The sequence below is a fragment of the Schistocerca cancellata genome, chromosome 1 (genome assembly GCF_023864275.1).
Source record: "Schistocerca cancellata isolate TAMUIC-IGC-003103 chromosome 1, iqSchCanc2.1, whole genome shotgun sequence".
Lineage (NCBI taxonomy): Eukaryota > Metazoa > Arthropoda > Insecta > Orthoptera > Acrididae > Schistocerca > Schistocerca cancellata.
The window spans coordinates 873,626,307-873,646,500 of record NC_064626.1 but is presented as its reverse complement, the minus strand read 5'-3'; the positions used below and the strand labels follow the sequence as shown (position 1 = coordinate 873,646,500).

The 20,194-nt window shown below is 36.6% G+C and overlaps 1 protein-coding gene across 1 annotated transcript in view; it reads left to right on the top strand.

The window, feature by feature from the left end:
- LOC126110224 (uncharacterized) overlaps positions 1-20,194 on the top strand; it is a 97,650-nt gene that overhangs the window by 32,261 nt on the left and 45,195 nt on the right. The window contains exons 4-5 of the mRNA XM_049914997.1: positions 12,262-12,373; positions 15,523-15,696. Of these exons, the coding sequence (XP_049770954.1) occupies positions 12,262-12,373; positions 15,523-15,696 (286 nt within the window). The remainder of the gene's footprint in view (positions 1-12,261; positions 12,374-15,522; positions 15,697-20,194) is intronic.

Below are 20,194 nucleotides of genomic sequence, written 5' to 3'. Positions count from 1 at the left end.
CTTTCCACATGAGTATGTAACTTCCTGCAAGTCCCTTGTTCAGTCAGACGTTAGAAACAAATTGAATTACAGTTAAAAGAAAGTTGGCTTGGATACCATGACCATTCTTAACATGAATCATAAAATGAGTCTTGCCTTTAACAAGGTTGCGTCAAGAGTCCATAAGAGTACTTTTTCAACTGTTCTTGTTTTAATAACAATAGTCAATGTCACAATAAGCACAGAGCTGCTTATAAACTCCAAGGTTCTTCCTTACGCACTCACTAAAATATCTATGTATTGCCCGACAGGTACTTGTCGGTGCTGTCCAACCGCTATGTCTACTTTCTTCCTGTGAATGACTTTAAACCTGCACACACAAATACGACGCGCAGTAGGTAGGATTCTACCATCTCATATCCAGAATATCATGTGTTCGAGACGGTAGAAGGCTGAGTGGTTCTAGAATTTACACAAAAATTCTCAAATCACTACATATCCTCCCCCCCTTCAGATCGAACACACGATATTTTATATAAAATCATTATGCAAATAATATCACTCATAATAACATTTCCTATCTTAACAGTATACATTTCTTACATGTCTTTGTATACATATCTTTTCTTTCCATAACAATTCTCTGTCCTCTCTTGAACAATCTTTCACTTAACTGTGTCTCTACTCTTCCCTTATTTTACTTTGTTATTAAGACATGAGCGTTTACTCATGGTTTTAGTCGTAAACTTCAGGTGTTTATAAAACATGAGTAATCTATATTCTATTCTTATCTTTTGTACTACCTTTTTCCTAGTATGTACTATTTTCATTATTTGTAGCTTGGAGGAACTCTGGACGAAATGAAAGTGTTCTTTTGACACTCATTGTGTTAAATGCAAATCGAAATATTTCCTCATAGTACGCCAAGTATTATTATAATATTTTGGTTCCCACAGATCTGATATTAACTTTTCTTGAGCACTGGTAGACCAGTACTTCTCTTTAAATTTATTTTGAAAGTCTCCCCAAGAAGAAAAATTTTCAATATTACTGTTCCCCATTCTGAGGTTTCCCCTAGAAGGTACCACACAGCAAATTCAATCTTCTTTGCACCTTCCCAAATTTTTGACAAATTTTGGTTAAATCGTTCTAAGAAATGGGTCAGATGTACATCTCTGTCTGGCTTAAATTTAGGGAATTGTGTAGATAACCCTTAATTAGCTCCCCACTGCAAATCAGTCACCACTTCACTAGTTAATACAACATTAGGTGAAGTTACCCTTTTTTCTACTTTCTCTTGGATAAGCATAATTTCTCTCCACAGGTCGTCCATACCCTTCCTGGTATCATTAAGTTTGGAAGAAGGAATAGGCGACATGTTCCCCCAATGCTATTCTCTCGGTAACCTTTCGATCTATAATTTCTCCAAATTGTTCCTCCAACTAATTATATTTATAATATCAAAGTTAGCTGTCTTCTCTTAGAAATTCCTTTCTACATTACCTACCCCTGTATTGACACCTGTAATTGTATTAACACCTGTAATTTGTGACTGAATAATTGGCATTAATTCAGTATGCTTATCTACACTCTCTTTCAAAGTATTCATTCCCTGTCTTACATCATTATATTTAATTTTGTACGTGTTTTCAAAAGATCCTAACTTTTCAATAAGTTCTGATTGTACCATTATTACATTTGTTCTCAATGTTAAGTTCTAACATTTTCGATAAATCTTGAAAAGTGTCATTCTGTTTCTGACTAAGGTCAGTAAACATATGATTTATATGAGTGGTCAAAGGATTTGTCAACTCGTTCTTTAAAAGTACTTTTAAATTCTCTACTTAATTACTTATAGCGGCAAACTCAGTCTTCAAAGAACCCATTCCTTCACACATTACTAAATTCTTTGCATTGATAGTAGACTTTGGTGTTTAACAAACGTAAATTTGTCATTTGAATATTTTGAGTTTCACTCTGAGCATTTAATTGAGAATTTCCTAAGTCTAGTTGTTTACTTAGAGTCGCACTGTGAGCATTTAAACCTTCACTCTGAGTATTAATTGACTAAATTTATCAACTCAGCCCAGTCAGGCACTTCTTTGTTAATTATCGTGGCCATAGTGGGGTCTTCAATTTCCCTAACCTGTTATATATTTTTCATACTTTTTTACGCCTTAGCTCTTGTAAGCATTTAAAACTAACTTTAAATATGATAATTTCACAATAACACTTCACTCAACAGTGCTAAAGTGATCAAGTTTTGTCTCACACTCAGCTGGCATAGGATTCTCGTTGTGTAGGTGAGCAGATGTGGAAGGAGGTCAACACTGGTGAACAGTAGCTGGTGCGGCAGCATCGGATGTATATTGGTTTCTGTGCCTGTGTCCCCACGATGCATGTGAGAGCTGTATACTCCCTGCACTGGATGTTCTTAGCTGAAGCATTCTATGCATACTTCTTCTTAGACAAATACGTTGAAATCTTCTTTACTATTTTTATCGTTGTGAATTTTTCATTTCTTCAATGTTTTTCCATTTAAATTTCGTTCCATTGGATACTTGAACCTGTTCCAATTTCTTGGAGTAATTCCCTTGTCGTATTATGTTGGTTGCTATAGCAACACATAGCAGCAGCTTCTCTCATTTTTGACTTAAAATTCCTGTTTTGTCACTCCTTTCACACAGATCGCCATGTTCTAATGTTCTGACGACTTAAAGTGTGAGTGTGGATCTGGGTTATATTGGCTTATTTAAGGAGGCAGATGGCAAAACAAGAGGGTAATTAAAATTATCACAGCTTGCTTCGTTACAACCCTTTGTGTAATTTATTTTCATCACTATAATTTTAAAAGCTAGAAAAGATTATTAAACTGAATTATTAAAATTGGAAAATCTAAATGTTCTAAGTTGAGTCGTAGGGTCAGTATTGGAACACGTGAGGCAATACTGACCCTACGACTTATCGTAGAAAATAGATTAAGGAATGGCAAACCTACATTTCTAGCATTTGTAGACTTAGAGAAAGCATTTGACAATGTTGACTGGAATATTCTCTTTCAAATTCTAAAGGTGGTAGGGGTAAAATACAGGCAGTGAAAGGCTATTTACAATTTGTACAGAAACCAGATGGCAGTTATGAGTCGAGGGACATGAAAGGAAGCAGTGGTTGGGAAGGGAGTGAGACAGGGTTGTAGCCTCTCCCCGATGTTATTCAATCTGTGTATTGAGCAAGCAATAAAGGAAACAAAAGAAAAATTCAGAGTAGGTCGAATTAAGTCGGCTGATGCTGAGGGAATTAGATTAGAAAATGAGACACTTAAAGTAGTAAAAGAGTTTTGCTATTTGGGGAGCAAAATAACTGATGATGGTTGAAGTAGAGAAGATGTAAAATGTAGACTGGCAATGGAAAGGAAAACGTTTCTGAAGAAGAGAAATTTGTTAACATCGAGTATAGATTTAAGTGTCAGGAAGTCGTTTCTGAAAGTATTTGTATGGAGTGTAGCCATGTATGGAAGTGAAACATGGACAATAAATAGTTTGGACAAGAAGAGAATAGAAGCTTTTGGAATGTGGTGCTACAGAAGAATGCTGAATATTAGATGGGTAGTTCACATAACTAATGAGGATATATTGAACAGAATTGGGGAGAAAAGGAGTTTGTGGCACAACTTGACAAGAAGAAGGGACCGGTTGGTAGAACATGTTCTGAGGCATCAAGGGATCACAAATTTAGCATTGGAGGGGAGCGTGGAGGGTAAAAATCGTAGATGGAGACCAAGAGATGAATACACTAAGCAGATTCAGAAGGTTGTAGGTTGCAGTAAGTACTGGGAGATGAAGCAGCTTGCACAGGATAGGGTAGCATGGAGAGCTGCAGCAGACCAGTCTCAGGACTGAAGACCACAACAACAACAACAAATGTTATTATACTAATTAATGATAATATCTATGTATTATGAAAAAGAAATGTGCTACTAATGGATGAATCTATTGTTAACCCCACCATCTACAGCTACCAGTGTCCATTGTTGGTTGGTGACACGTATTAATTTAAGCATCAGTTTGAGATACGAGCTAGTAGCAACATGGAGGTAGCCAAGTAATGTTAAAAAAACATACCAGAAAATGAAAAAGAGAGCATGATGCCAACATGCTAAAAAGGAAAAAGGAATATTGGGAAAAAATACACATTGGATACAATGCAGAAGCTCTTACACAAGGCTCACAAGAGTGACTTAAAGTAATTTGGAAGGACATGAAAGCAAAAGCAAAGAAAATGAAAGCTAAATGTAATTTAGAACAATTTCCAACTGGTGTGGAGTAAGTGAGATGAAGATCGACGATATAAGCCAAATGGTTGATTATATGATCCCACAAGTTTTCAAGTGGATAGCTGGAGCTAATGGCAATAACACATCTGAAGATAATGTGATACTTTCAAGGAACTTCAGTGATAACTCCTCTGAAGGTAACAATGAAACTACTGAAGGTGCAATTTCATCTCATAGTCATGAACCCTTGGCCTGCATTCTCTGGTAGTAGCTTATCAGAATATATGCACAGCAAAAGAGGGAGAGAAAAATAGTTGTAGTGAACCACCAAGAGTTGTTGAAAAAAAGCAGACGAGCTTCATTCCTTAAAAATGCATTTGATACAAGAGGAATACAATGCAAAATGGTATTAATGGAACGACAAAGAGAAATCATGGAAGAAGAGCATAAACATAAAATGGAAATTATGAGTAAGTTCAAGAACGTAATGGAGCAAACTTCAGGTTCGAGTTCTACAGCCAATGTGCTCAAGAAATTTGGGTTTTTTTGAATGAATAAGACAATATTCATATGTATAAAACATCTTGTTTCTTGTATGGCAGATTATGTGTGTTTATCATTTCAGTGTCGGTACTAACTTTTGTTAATACCACATTTGAATATTTATCTGAATTTGCAATCTTATAAAAGAAGTCTTTTTTCTTAGAAATGATCAAAACATTGTATGACTTTGTATACTCAATTAAGAAATCATATGAAAATATTAATCATAACTATAAAATTACATATAAATAAAATAAGTCATTTTCACTGCACTAGTGACAACCCAGGGGCTTATTTGTTCATTTAAGAAGGAAAAGTCTTTACATTAACTTCTAATTTTACTAGCAAACTAGCTATAATTTCAATTAACATAATTAAGTGTAATAGATTTTCTGACAGCTTGGCCTGTAGCATCTGCTTCTGGCTGAAATGCATAATGTTCAATGTCACTCACCTCCACAGCATCAGGGTGAAACATATCTCTGACTAATATTCCAAAGATGTGTAGAACTGCAGCAGCCACAATAACATTTCCACAGTTGTTTGGTATAAATAGCATTGTTTTAGTAAGAATTTGGAAACGTTTCTTCCGAACACTGAACGCTCACTCTATTACACATCTGATAGCAATATGGGCCCTATTGTAGCGCCATTCGGCTCCTGTGTGGGCTTGGAATGCAGACATCATAGGATGTTTGGAGAGAGCATATCCACTATCTCTAACAAGCAACCCATCATACTGTCTATTTTCAAATTCTGCAGCAACTCTACTAATGCCCCAAATGCATGCATCATGTGTGCAACCCAGCCAACAGCTTACCACATTCAAAATCTTCATATTGGCATCGCAGATGATATGTGTATTGATAGAAAAGAAATTCTTGCAATTTCTGTATAGTTCTGCTTGTGCCTCAGAAGGACAGAGTATGGGTATATGTACACAATCTATGGCCCCTATGACATTTGGGAATCCACCAGTTCGATAGAATTCCCCTTTTGTTCTTTGTTATATTTTCTTGGCTCTGTGGCATGGGCATTTACAGTGGCTATAATGCAAATAAACTGTTTATCACACTGTTAAAAGCTCTTCCAGCAGTAGTATGATGGATATTAATGAGATCCCCTGCCACGATTTGATAAGTACCTGTGTGAAAGATTCACAGTCCACAAAGAAGTTGCAGCCTAGGAGACAAAGCATGGTTCCTGCCATAATTATGCTGTAATAATGACTCCAGCATACCAAGCAACAACTCGAAGGATTCTTTATGAAACCCAAACCACTCTTTGAAATCACTGTCACTATACATCACAAATGGGTCTCTTCTCTCCATTACAACCCTCATTCTTGGGATGTTCACCTCTTCCTCCATCTCCATATATTCTTCATAGTCCAGGTAGTCCATAGAATTCGACACTCAAAACACAGAACTCAAAGATCGCACCTTACTCTCTTACTTTACTCCTACTACTGCCTAGGAGTAAACTGTGGCATTATTTCCTCTGTAAGTTACTTATGTAGTATTAGTGTACTCTTCAATGGTGCTTTCCACCAGTAATGGAGTAAATAAATGTACTTCAGAATTAAATGAAAAATTTACTCCCAGAGTAATTTACTCCTTTAATTCAGTACTATCAACTGGGAGTCACCGATTACCTTCTCTCTTAGTAACTTACTACTTAAGTTTCACTTACTCCTGGTTGGTGCTCACCACCCTTAATATGTGCTTTTTTAAATGATGTAAAGTCTGTTGTCAGTACTACATAAATGTGTTTTTCTGTAAGTACAAATTATTTCAAGGTGTCTTACTTTTTAGAAATGTCTATTTGGTCATTTAATTTTTTTTTTTCAGTTCTATTCCCAAATTCCATACAAAAGTTTCCGTTACTTTTTTCTTCTTCTTCTCGCGGCTTTACAACCCTGTGTGGGCCTTAGCCTCACAACTAGTTTCCTCCATTATGCCCTCTCCAGCATGGTTCTCCTACATCCTCGGACTCAGAGAGATTTTATATCCATATTCCTGTTTCCTAGCACAGTTTGTCTTTGTAGGGGCAGTCAAGCATTTCTTGTTGAAGTACTCACAATAACAGATTTTTTACAAGGCAGGTGTATCAACCCTGTGTTTAACCCCCACCCTGGAGGACTGGGTCCTTTATTTCGGGGTTAGCTCCCCTAGTGGCGTTGACAACCTATCCAATAAGTCCCCCCTCCCATATGGTGTGGGGGACACTTCATCAAGTTCCTCAGTCATAACCACTCCATCTTGGGTGACTCTGCCAGTAGCTACGCTACCACCAGCACAGCTCTCGACCTCCCGAGAGCATGCAAACCCTCCCGCCCGGCACTGAAGGTGCCTACGATAAGGTGGTGTACCATGGGAGGGTTTGATTATCTATGACTGTTTAATATTTTCCAGTTGAAAATATTCATAACTTTTGCTTTATCAAATATTGAACGCAAAGGCAGGTAGGATTAAAAATTGAATTGTAGTTTAATGAATATCAAAAATCTTTCAATGCCATGTAGTATTGGCCTTGCAGATAATGCTGCATGTCACATATACACATCAACAGGTCTTCAAACATATCAAAGAATTTTCAGCAGAGCAACAACAATTGCTAAAAGGTGAAATATGACATACTGAAAATGGACAAATATGCTTTCATCACAAAATAATACTTTTAGACTTCTTTCCGCTCCCGGGACTGGAATGACTCCTTACCCTCTCCCTTAAAACCCACATCCTTTCGTCTTTCCCTCTCCTTCCCTCTTTCCTGATGAGGCAACAGTTTGTTGCGAAAGCTTGAATTTTGTGTGTATGTTTGTGTTCGTTTGTGTGTCTGTCGACCTGCCAGCACTTTCATTTGGTAAGTCACATCATCTTTGTTTTTAGGTGTATATATATATACCAAATGAAAGTGCTGGCAGGTCGACAGACACACAAACGAACACAAACATACACACAAAATTCAAGCTGAGGCAACAGTTTGTTGCGAAAGCTTGAATTTTGTGTGTATGTTTGTGTTCGTTTGTGTGTCTGTCGACCTGCCAGCACTTTCATTTGGTAAGTCACATCACTTTGTTTTTAGGTATATATATATATATATATATATATATATATATATATATATATTAAAAAAACAGCTAGAAAAGAAGAAAAATCTCAGTCATCTTCATCCCAGTCAGAATACGAAGCAGAGTTATACCCAGCAGAATCACTCAATGCAAGTCTTAACTGCTTTTGATGTCTCCCCTCTAAAATTTCAGAGACTATAAACATGGGATGCTAAAGGTTGTGTAAAATGAAAAATAAGTGAAACTCAAGAGGCAGTTGTGAATAACATTGGTGCCACTGGAGGCTTCAACCCAAAAGCTTTTCAGACATCCAGTACAAGCGAGGCATGCCCTGATTGTGAAGATTTTAAGTAGCTGCTTAAAGAACTGAACCAATAGTTGCAATTGTCAAGTCAGCATGAAAAAATTCAGATTTTGACATTAGTACCTCAAAGTTGGAATATTAGAGAGACAGTGCAAGAATTTGGCATTTCAGAAAGGATATAAAAACAACTAGGAAGTTAAAGGCAGAAAATAGTGTATTAGCTCTGGCAAAGAACAAATGTGACAAGAAGATTCCAGGTGCTGTGGAAGAAAGAGTAGTAATAATTTTTCAGAGTAGTAACATTTTTTCAAAATGAAAATTTAGCAAAATTTTCCTACATAAGAGAGACTGTGTATTAAGTAGAATAGATGGAAAGAAAGTTTTGATGCAAAAATACCTTCTAAGGAATAATTTGAAAGAAAAGTTTGCAGTGTATCGACTTCAGCACAGGCCTGAAATTGGATTTTCCAAATTTTGTGAATTGAGGCCAAAATTATGCATCACTGTAGGTGCTGCAGGAACTCGCTCAGTCTGTGTTTGCAATTCATACCAGAGTGTAAAATTGATGCTTAAGAGCAGTCCAATTAAATAAGATTAGAAGAACCTGATTGCTAAAAGAGGGTGTGATTTGGAATCCAAAGACTGAATATTTCATCAGTGTGAAATTTGGCCAGGAAAAGAACTTCTGCAACAGATTTTAGAAAACAGTAGTGAAGACCGTGATCCAGATGATATGGTTGAGTTCAAACAGTGGGGGCACATTGACAGAGATACATTAGTAACTAAGCAGATGACTGCTGAGAATTTTACTGAAGACCTGATTCCAAAAATTGACAAGCTTTCCACTCATCATCATATTGCAAAGCACCAAAGCAAGCACCTCAGATGCATTAAAGAAAGCCTCAGGCCAACTGAACTGATTATATTAATTGATTTTGCTGAAAATTATGCATTCATTGTGCGAGATGGAGCTCAAGGTTTTCACTGGAATAATAGCCAAGCAGCTTTACACCCATTTGTTGTGTACCTTCTAGAAATAACTTGGGACATCAACAGCATCAGCTACTGCACAGTAAGTGACAACCTGAAACATGACACAATTGCTGTACATGCTTTTATAGAGAAATTAATAGAAGATCTAAAGTGTCGCCTTGGAAAAATCACACATATTTGCTACGCAGTGATGGGTCAGCAGCACAGTGCAGAAACTTCAAAAATGTTCCGGGTCTTTGCCACCATCAAAATGGCGTAACATGGCTCAAAGCACAAAACAAGTTCATAACCAGGCATTGGGTAGAATAAATTACAGATATCTATAATTACTATATATAGGTATTACATGTATATGATAGTAGGCCATACGCTGAGCAAAAAAATTATTACGTTATGCAATTGAGAGCCAATTAATGGAAACATATTCATGCAGCTTTGTACCGGGCACATCCTTAGATAAAACATAGGCACATAATGTAGTATAACAGCTATGAAGTGCAAACTAACATAACAAATGGATGAGACTATATTCATGAGAAAGATTATAAGCAAATGAATGATACTTTCATTTAAGTAAATAACCTGAAAACCCAACAACCTACCCAGTGAGGGAGTGGGGTAGGGGGGGGGGGGGATGAGGTAGTCTGTAGTTTTGTAGTTTTCTTGAGTCACTTGTTCTTTTAAATTTGTTTTCTACCTTCCCTTCTCCCCATATCTTATCTTCCTCCCTTCCCTCCTCCCGAATTAGGTTTTTCTTAAGTTATTTACCTTACAAAAGTACAATTTGTTGCTTATAATTTTCCTTAGGAATCCAATATAATCTACTTGTGTTGTTAATTCCCACTTCATAACTGTTATATTACGTTACATGCCTATGTTGTATGTAAGGATGTACTCACTACTAAGCTTTGTGTATATGCTTCCATTTACTGGCTGTCAGTTAGTTAATGTAATAATCTCTCTTGCTCTAGGTATGAGCCTACCTCATGTACATGTAACACCTATATAGATTAACCGTAGATATCCATTATCTGTTCAATCCTGTACATTATAACTGGTAATAATTGTAAAAAATTTTATTATATTCTACTTCCATAATTTTAACTTAGCCTCAGGCAGTGTCGTGAGCAGTTACATAAACTACTCCGCAGTATGTGTGGTTGGCTTCCACGCTATTACACTGAGCAAGCGATGCCACCATGGTATTGCTGTGTGAAAGATGCCAACTTTCTGCCACAGACTCACCAATGGGGGGACCGGGTGCCATCATGTAAGGTATGTAAGAGGGTCAGTGAGGTAGTGGCCACAACAGCAGGTCATTGTCTTACCTGCCAGCTTCCTTACCATCTGGATGAGTCCACCAGTCCTTCCTATAGAGAGCGAAATGCTCTTTCCATACCATATGCAATTCATTCCATGGCTGTAGCCAGTTTTAATGAATATTGTGTCCCCTAGTTGTAGTTCTTGTGAATAAAACCCATTTTTTCCCCAGAATCCTGACATTTCTTGTTTTACCTGCAGGAAAAACACCTCAGATGCCCACCTGAGCAGCTGATGCCATTCTGACATGTACAACCCTACTCCTGGTTAAGTTCTTGTTTTGTGCTGTGAGCTGTGTTGTGGTCAAGAGCAGTTTCTATCATCTTCCACTGTTAAGTTATACTGTTAAGTTTTTATGTATTTTATGTATTTTGTACATAATGAGCTGTTATTCCCAAAAAATCTATTTCTTATCCCTGTCCTTCTCCCCCCTATCCCATGCCCACCCCCTGTCCCCTATGTCACCTTCCCCTCCAACCCCTTTGCCCCCTCTTCCCCTTCCCCCTCTTCAGTCCCACAACTCCCACCCCCCCCCACCCCCCCAATTGGTTTCTTATATCACTTATCTTACGAAAGTACCACCCACTGTGTATAATGTTCTCATGAATCCAACATTATCCAGCTGTTTTGTTAGATCACTTTGAAAGCTGTTGTTCTGTGTTATGTACCTATGACGTATCTTAATATGTATTCAGTACTAAACAATGATCATGTATTTTGATTTATAGCTGTCAATATGATAACATAATAACTTCTTTTGCTCTATTTGTGAGCCTACCATTATGGGTATCTGTACCTATATGACCCTATGTCCACTTTTGACCTAAATCAATGTTTATCTTTCAGTTGGAACTTTCTACGTGTAGATGTATTATGTCACCTGTTCTTTTAAATTTGTTTTCTGTCTTCTCTTTCTCTCCCTCTTTCCCCCATCTGTGCCCCCTCACTCCCTCCTCCCACCCCCTTCCACACCTTGGTTATTGTTTTGTATTTATGGATGAGCACATTACTAAGCTATGTTTATATGCTAGCATTTACTGGCTATCAGTTACATAATATAGTAATCCCTCTTGTTCTAGATGGGAAGCTACCATCATGTACGCATAATACCAGCCTACAGTAATCATAGATATCCATAATCTGCTTGGTCCTAAGCCTGGTTATGTACTTGTTGTGTGCTGTGATCCATGTCAGTCTTTATTGTCCAGTTGGGACTATATTCCTGTCTACAGTTTTGTTATGTAACATAGTTTAAAAAAATTGTGTAATCACTTCATTAGTACAACTTCGAAATAATCATGTTCACTTCATTGCGCTACTGTGATGGCACTATCTTTGTATTTCCATATGTTGTCAGTGAACTGAAAAATGAAATAGAATTTAATTTTGAAATTCTCAACCAATGTATCCATGACTTTGTTGTTGTTGTGTGTTTTTTTTTTTAGATGTTTCATTGGCCTGTGTTCATCACTTGCATTCTGCCTTAAATGTGAATTTTGTTTCTAGCAATAGTTGACATTGCCCCTTTGCATGCATTTTTCCCCTAATGTGGACAATTTGTTAGGAATTTGGCAGTGTTGTTGGGCCGGGGATGTAATACTTGTCTGTGTTCGTGCTAATGTGATTGCTGTCGCAGCTAATTTTTCACATTTAAGTTTCTGCAACCTCTACAGATTTATTGCTATGTACATGGGAAGTTTGCTTTTATGTCATTCTTTTTGTACTTCTAGACTAAAAGCATTTTTTTAGGTGTTATTGTTGCATCATGTCTTTCAGTGTCAGGTGGGACTGTTGTGGAACCTGAACATGATCGGAGGCGTATCTTGTCCCGTGAAGCCATAAATTCTTTTGATACAGGACACAGAATTGATGCTGTGTCTTCATCAAGGTATGTACATATACTGAACAGAAATTACTGATTATGATTTAACATTAATGAGAAGTACGCCTGTATGCCAGCTTGTTATTGAACTGGATTGCACAAAGATAAAATTTTATATTTGTGTATGAGAGGAGTCTGATTCTAATTCATGTCTAAACACTAGAGTATATTGGTTCAGTGAAGATTGCTTTTCACTCTTCTGGTGGAAAAGTGTTATCATTTTGTCAAAGAATTCATTGAGGACTGTTTCACAGTTTGAACAAGGGATTAAATATTTTATTTTTTTGTATATTGAAAACCATAGTATTTATGTAGCTGTATCTCAGAAATGTATATAAAATAATGTGAACTTTTGTATTATTTATCTTACAAAATATTCTTTATTTTAAATGTTGCAGAGTGTTATAGACAGGCACACTGAAACAGACTTAAAATATTTAAGCTGTCAGGCAGCCCTCCTCCTGATGTAGAAAACACAGACATTCACACAAGCACAATTATCACACACACATGGCCACTCACATATTTGAGTTGTGTTTGTGGTTGTGTGTGTGTGTATGTGTGTATGTATGTGTGTGTGTGTGTGTGTGTGTGTGTGTGTGTGTGTGTATTTTCTACTTTGGAAGAGGGAAGGTCTGAAAACTTAAATATTTTAGCAGTCTTTTCCATTGTGCCTTTCTACAACTCTACGTCTCCTCTGTGTGATACCCATCTACCCTTACCATATTGTTGTTATTACATCCTGGACTTTCCACAGTTATTTTTCTTTATTGTGAATATTTACATGTCTCCAGTACAAAAAAATGAAATGGTTTGAAAATTGTATGTAATGAGATAAATGAATCCAAAAGTTTGATGAAGCTGGGAAAAGTTAAATCTCATACAACATGGAATGATATTTCTGTTTGCCCTTTCTTTTTCAGATGCTTGAAATCTTATTTAATTCAATCAGGAAAATGTCCCAGTCATAAGGAACTGGTTATGCAAATAATTTAAAGTATTCTGGTGAATAAAAATATCTAAAGTAAATCATGCTCCCATAGCCATTTGATATATGGTGCATAGACACAGCACATAGACTTAATAAGATTTTGGCACACACACACACACACACACACACACACACACACACACACACACATACACACAAAATCACATGAATGGCCAAATATACCCACCCGTGACTGTGTCAGTACATACAATAACAACATTTGTTGACGTAATCATAATCAAAACAAAGTTTTTATTTTAAAGATGTTATGGTCAGTATGACTTCTTTGAGTGAAACAAATATTGTATGTTATTGAAATTATTTTTAAATATTAATCTAAGATATTTTAGGGCACTATTTATCAAATCAAAAAATCCCATGCTGTCTGTAACACTTAAATGTTTAAGGCATTTTTCACAGTGTACATATCTGTTTTCAACTTACCTACTCTTGAAAGTGACTGCTCATCTTCCTTTATCACTATGAACAATATTGTTTTTATTTTGCTGCCGTATTGCCCCCTCTTGTAAGAATGCATTTACTTAAATGTGGAATTACTTTCTTCATTAACACACTGCTCTTGTCATGAGCTACTTTGGTGTAATGAGCTACTTTGCTGTCAGAGCTATTACTGGCTGATCAGTCAGTGAAACGTACTGAATATTATCCTACGAGTATTCTAAAGTAAAGAAAAGAAAAATATGTTTAATTTGAAGTATACTTCAGGGGAAAGAAGTCATCAAGCATGGTAATAAGGTTGTTAATGAATGTGTTAATTTTGCATCCAGTTAGTGATCACTGTTACTTTGTTTCATGCTCCAGGCATCATTTGTTGGATTAAAGATTATGACTTGAAATGAGTCAGTTTACTTTTACACTGCAGACACCTCCCAATATAGGCAACAAAATTTTCTGTAGTATTTCTCCAGAACTCTTGCTTTGAACCTGTCCTTTTTTATGACAGTAACTGGAAAGCAAACTTGATTTATTAATAACAAGGTTTACAGAGGTATTTGGTTCAAGTCGGCAGTGAGAGCCATTTCTTTCTTGTTTTTAGTGTATTTTTCTTGTTTGAATGCACCAGACATAAAAATGTAATTTATACAGCTAAAGGACCAGATTGTATACTGCAAGCAAAAGCTAAAGAACCTGTCTGAAGTAAGTTTGCAGCTTGTTTCTTGACTATGGGTAGGGACAAAAAAGGAACCTTTGTAACATCAGTGTGTGATAGACCTTCTGAACTGTGCAGTATACCAACATTATTTTCATTCTCTTCTCGATTAAATTTACAACACAGGATTCACCCAGCAAGGGGTGGAGAGTTGGTTGTGTATAGTTCCTGATACGTAGACTTTGTCCCAGTGTCCTGAATTAAATTTCAATCTCTCTGCAGTGTCTCATGTTTGTATACTGTTGATGGTAATCTGTGCATTAAATAGGGGTATTATGCTCACTGGCCCCTTTTCTGCTATTCAAGAGGAATACCATTTGAAGTTTCTTACAAATGCTCCAAAAAATAAATCTTGGCTAATTGAAACCATTTTTATTATCAGTTATTTGAGACTCAATGGTAAGACCAATAAGATAAGCAGTACCTTTATGTTTCATCAGTTGAGTTTATTACCTTATTAATTGGCAATAGTAGTTTCATAGACAAGATGCCTGCATGAGGCAGTGATAGGAAAAAACTTCTTGTTTCTCACCATTTGCAATTTTCTGAGCTGTTGTAAAATTTTACCTTGCAAAGAATCAAGCTAGACAGTTTCCCTGTGTGTAGTAGGGATGTCTAACTACATAATGCTGTAGGAAGAGCTGTTGTCTCATGATCTCTCAGAAGACGGATGTATGAAGAAGTCAAATGTTTTTGCGAACCTGCAATGATTTTGCTCAATGTGCTAGTACAATTTAAAAGCAGCTGTCATTGCTGAAAATATTCTAACTAGCTATTAAGTAGCTCTCAAATACAGGGACGGAAGTTATAAAAATGATATGTTTAAATGTATTGTAACAAACTGCTTGGAGGTGAACCATTGTTTTGTTTATTATTTATTTTAGTGCTATGTGAGATGGGTTACTCTGTTTCAACTCCTTGAAGGCTTGCTATTGAATGTATTCCTGCAATGAACACAGTAATCACATAATATAAACATTTTAACATTTTCAGAAATGCAATTGCAGGAGACTTTTATTCCCAGTGGGGGGCTATGAACCATCAGTCACGGTGCTGTGCCGACAGAAGGTTCCAACAGAAATGTCATAATTATGGCATTCCTCAAGCTTACCGTCATTACGGCAGAGCTTGGATGCCAACAGTACAGCAGAATTTGTACCAAGTAATGTTAGTTCAGCATATTAATTGCAAGGAATGGTTCAGCTCTTCATGTTGTTCATGTTCAACTATTAAGCACTTACATAATTTGATATTATTCCACAAAGAAAATCTTTTGTGTTGCAACTTATGCATGGTACACACTGTTGGTTATTGCACAGTTCTCCTTTAGTTGCACACATAAAGCACCGTTAGGGGTACTGCATCATGCACCATGCAATGGCTTTTGGAGTAACTATGTAGATGCAGATGTAGATATAGTCTTTGTAGCAGATTTGCAAGATATTTATAGATTATTACAATTCAGTCATTGTGATTTTTTGTGCTTTTTAAAAGTATTTTTTAATTTTTTATTTAAAAAGTTGTAATTTCAGTTTTAGTCTCAAGGCAAATGCGTGGTGTTTCCGCACTTGTTTACCGTGTCTCCCCCCCCCCCCCCCCCCTCCCCCTGCAGTGAAACAGTAAGTAAATGATGTTTGATCAGTAGCAGTGGTGTTGTAGAAATAATTATTTGACATGATAATGGTGACATCTGCATTAAATACAGGATGAGTCAAAAAGGATGTTACAACTTTGAAATGATGTAGAAATTTATTGAGATGGCTTACAGAATTGCTAGATGTGTCATTTTGTCGCAAACAACCTCAAGTGTGATTCACATAGTGCATCAGTGCACCATTCCGCTAGCAGGACTGGCAGTGTAGTGCGCAGTTAAAATGACTACTTTTACTGGTGTGGAGAGTGCTCGCTGTGTGTTTTGGTTTCATTGTGTATCTGTATATGCATGAAAACTTTTTAAATAAAAAAAGAAGATGACTGAGGTGGGATGGTTTCAAATCGAAACTGAAGAGTTTCCTCATGGGTCACTCCTACTCTGTTGAGTTCTTTGAAAAATTAGGCTGATTCTTGTTGTATTGTTGATTGTGTTTACTTAAACTTATGGATTGACTTTTTTCGGGTTCATAAACATTTTATTTTTATCTGTTATTACCTTTATGTTGTAATTTCATGTACTGACACATTACATGACCTTGGAGATGTGCTCCTCAATTTGGTCCTATGGAACTTGTTGTGTAAATAAAAAAATGAAATAAAACCAGCAAAATGATGCACCATCTCATTTCCTCACAGAAGTTCAAGGTTTCTTCAAAAATTTCTTCCCACCTCACTTCTCAGACTTGACACCATTGAATTTCCTTTGTTTCATTAAAGACCATGTGTATGTTCCTCCCCTCCCCCAAGCAATTTATCAGACCTGAAAAATTGAATCTATAGTGTGTTGCACAAGTTACGCCCAATTTGGTGCAATAAGTGTGGGTAGAAATTGATTACAAGTAGGATGTTTGTTGGATCATAAATGGTAGTCACATTGAACCAAAATGACATTTGACACTTTGAAGTGAAACTTGAGGTTGTTTGCTGCAAAATGACAGGTCTGCTGTTTCTGTAAGTTGTCTCAATAAATTTCTATAGCAATCCAAAGTTGTGAAGTTCCTTTTGCCTCATCCTGTAGTGTTATACATCCAAATTTGTGAAAATCACAACAGCAAGAAAGATATGTGTAACTGAAGTAAACTTCATACCGTGGCCTTAGGTGTATGACCGTAACAGAACTGTACACGAACCTTGACATTGAGAATTCAATGTGGTTTGAAGCCCTATATGCTGCAGTCACAGCTTTTAAATGCTGTGGTACAGAGCAAAGAGTGCATGGGTATATTCCTCTGGAATCTTCCTTTGTATTGTTAGCATATCAGCATACGCAACATCAATAGTGGTAAGTGGAGTACCATGACAAACAGCTTGCAGGTGATCCAATTCCAGACCTGTTTGATGGGCAACACTTTAGCCAAAAAGTATTGTGAATTTCTCAGATGATGTTGTGAGGCATTAGTCTAAAACCTACTCAGTGTAGCAGCCATAACTAGTGTTTGAGTGCCCCAACGTGCAACACTGTGAGCTGTCAGATTGTGTTCACCAAAGTTACATCTAAAACCTATATGCCTATCACAGTAGGATATATCAAAGCAGAAACAGTCTGCAAACTACAGTTTTCCACTAAGAATACAAGTGACAGCCCTCATAAGCCTGTTGCAGTTTCAGGAATTTATGATTTGTGAAAAGTGCAAGTTGATATGATGACATGTACGTCACCAGCCCAGCTTATAGTAAACAGTGCCAAATCACTTATGCAGACACATTCACACCTACTGTATTGCTTCAGCATTGTACCAATTTGGTGGACAAAGCTGTGCAGTCCGCTAAGCCCATTCACTATCATTACATTGCATGGCCCAGTATGTATTCATCAATGAGATTGACTCCCACTGGTTCCACTGACCAGGATGTACTATATACCATCTTGGATAGAGAAAGTTTAAAGCATTTGATTTGTAAATTGAGGGCCAGTGTCAGAAATGTTTGCCTGCAGAGTGCTTTCAGGTGAGAGGTTATTGCAAAACAAACATTTCGCTGTGGTGTGGTACAGTGGTGATGGAAAAGAAAATTTAGGAACAATGACAACCACCAGAAGCCATGTGAAGTAAAAGAAATGGCCTTTGAAGTAGATGTACAGTCATTGTCACACATCCTTAGGCATGATTTATGGAAAAAAATATGAGATTCATTTGATTCTTATTGTGCATATTCTTAGTGGGGCCAAGCTACCCGTTTGATATCTTTATTGATGCCAGGTCTGTAGACATGATGACAGGCCTATGATTTCATTTAAGAAACTCCTAAATGGTTATGATCCAACAACACCAATATGCAAGAGCAAAACAGACCAAGAATCATTTCATGATGCTCTTGGTCCTCTGAGAACAATAAGACATCAAAGGTGAGGCTGCGAAACTCACATAACCTTGAGTAGAACATCACAGCGTAGATGACTGTGGAAGGGAGTGCTACATTGTATGGTACTTGAAATTGACAGAAGCTGATTGAAATTCTGTGACATGTTGCTGCAAATGAAGTTAACAGATGTCAACTGATGGGACAAAGAAATTAAAAGAATGAAACATTTCACAGACTCTAATGAGGAACTGTTGTAAAGCACTTGAGAAGCCCTGCATGTTCATTTACAAATTTTTTACCATTTTGCTGCATTTGTCATAATTTTTTAAGAAATTTGTTTCTTAACTCCAGGTTTTTGTTTCATATCAGCAGATTTCTTCGTCTTTGTCAGTATCGTCTCTTGTATCTATTAGAATTGAAAGATACTGTTGCCTAAATAACAGAAGCTTTCCGAATTTTCTGCCATACTTAAAAAAAAAATATTTTTTTTTACCACAGTGTTATAATCTCTGCTGCTCTTTGTAACTCTGTCTTTAAATTTATGCTTGTAAACCAGATTCCTTACTGAGCAATTTACTCATTCCAGTTAAGATAAGCTTTGTACATCCCATGTTTCCTAACACAGTTTGATATTTCTGTTCTTCCTCAGTGTACTTTACTTTATATTATGTGTACTCCTTTCGCTACTTATTCAGCCAACAAGCAATGAGGCTGATGTGGTATATATGAGTGTTCATCTTGATTATCTTTGAAATAAATTGTGTCAAAAATTCAACACCAGCTATTGTCATTGTTGTTGGCTTCCCCAAATTACTTTAGCTGAATGGTGGAGATTCCTGAAACAGGTCATAAGTAATCCTCCCAAATGAGTTGAAATGAGCTAGCTTTACATCTCTGGTGTTCTTGATATGAACAGATTTAACTGCTGTCATTTATGAACACATCAGTGATATTTGTGGTCACAAGTTGTGCCCTAAGAGGATGCATTGTCATGTTAGTTGCCCGTAGTGCTCACTCTTTTATGACAGAGGATCCACCATGGTTTATCCAATAGGTATAAGGCATGAAAGTAGAACTAACCTATATTTCATAATAGCGAAACAACCGAGTAGAATAAAAGCGTTGTTTCAGCCTCAAAAAGAAGGGATAATGTAGAGATATGCCATTGAGGTTGCACTGAGAATTTTGTGGACATGTACAAGTATCATTAGGATGGTGTGAGAAAATTTAATTAGTACAATTTTAGTTTCTTAGTTTGATTTTTCGAGAAACATAGTAGTTAATTGTAAGATGGAAGTGAAGAGTATACATATCTCACAACAAGCATGAACTTTCTTAGATTTCATTGTCGTCTATATACTGATGTAGTATATTTGTATTGCATGATATTAATCTTTACTATTTTCCACTAGCAATAAGGGTATTGATGAAATTATATGAAGAAGTCTTTAGGCTGCAAATTCTATTTCTTTGTTTACAAAGCCTACAAAGACCTGCAATTTCAATCTTTTCATTTGTGATAAATAATACATTTCTGAGTAACAAGTTGGATTTTAGTTTTCATTTTCACACAATATATATATCAAAAGTTATCCTGGTTGTGTTTTTCAAATGCTGTTAATAATACTGTTATTAGATTTTGAATCAACAACAGACATATTCATATTTATGTAAGCACCCAGCTCCTGGTATCAAAAGCTATTCCCTCTGA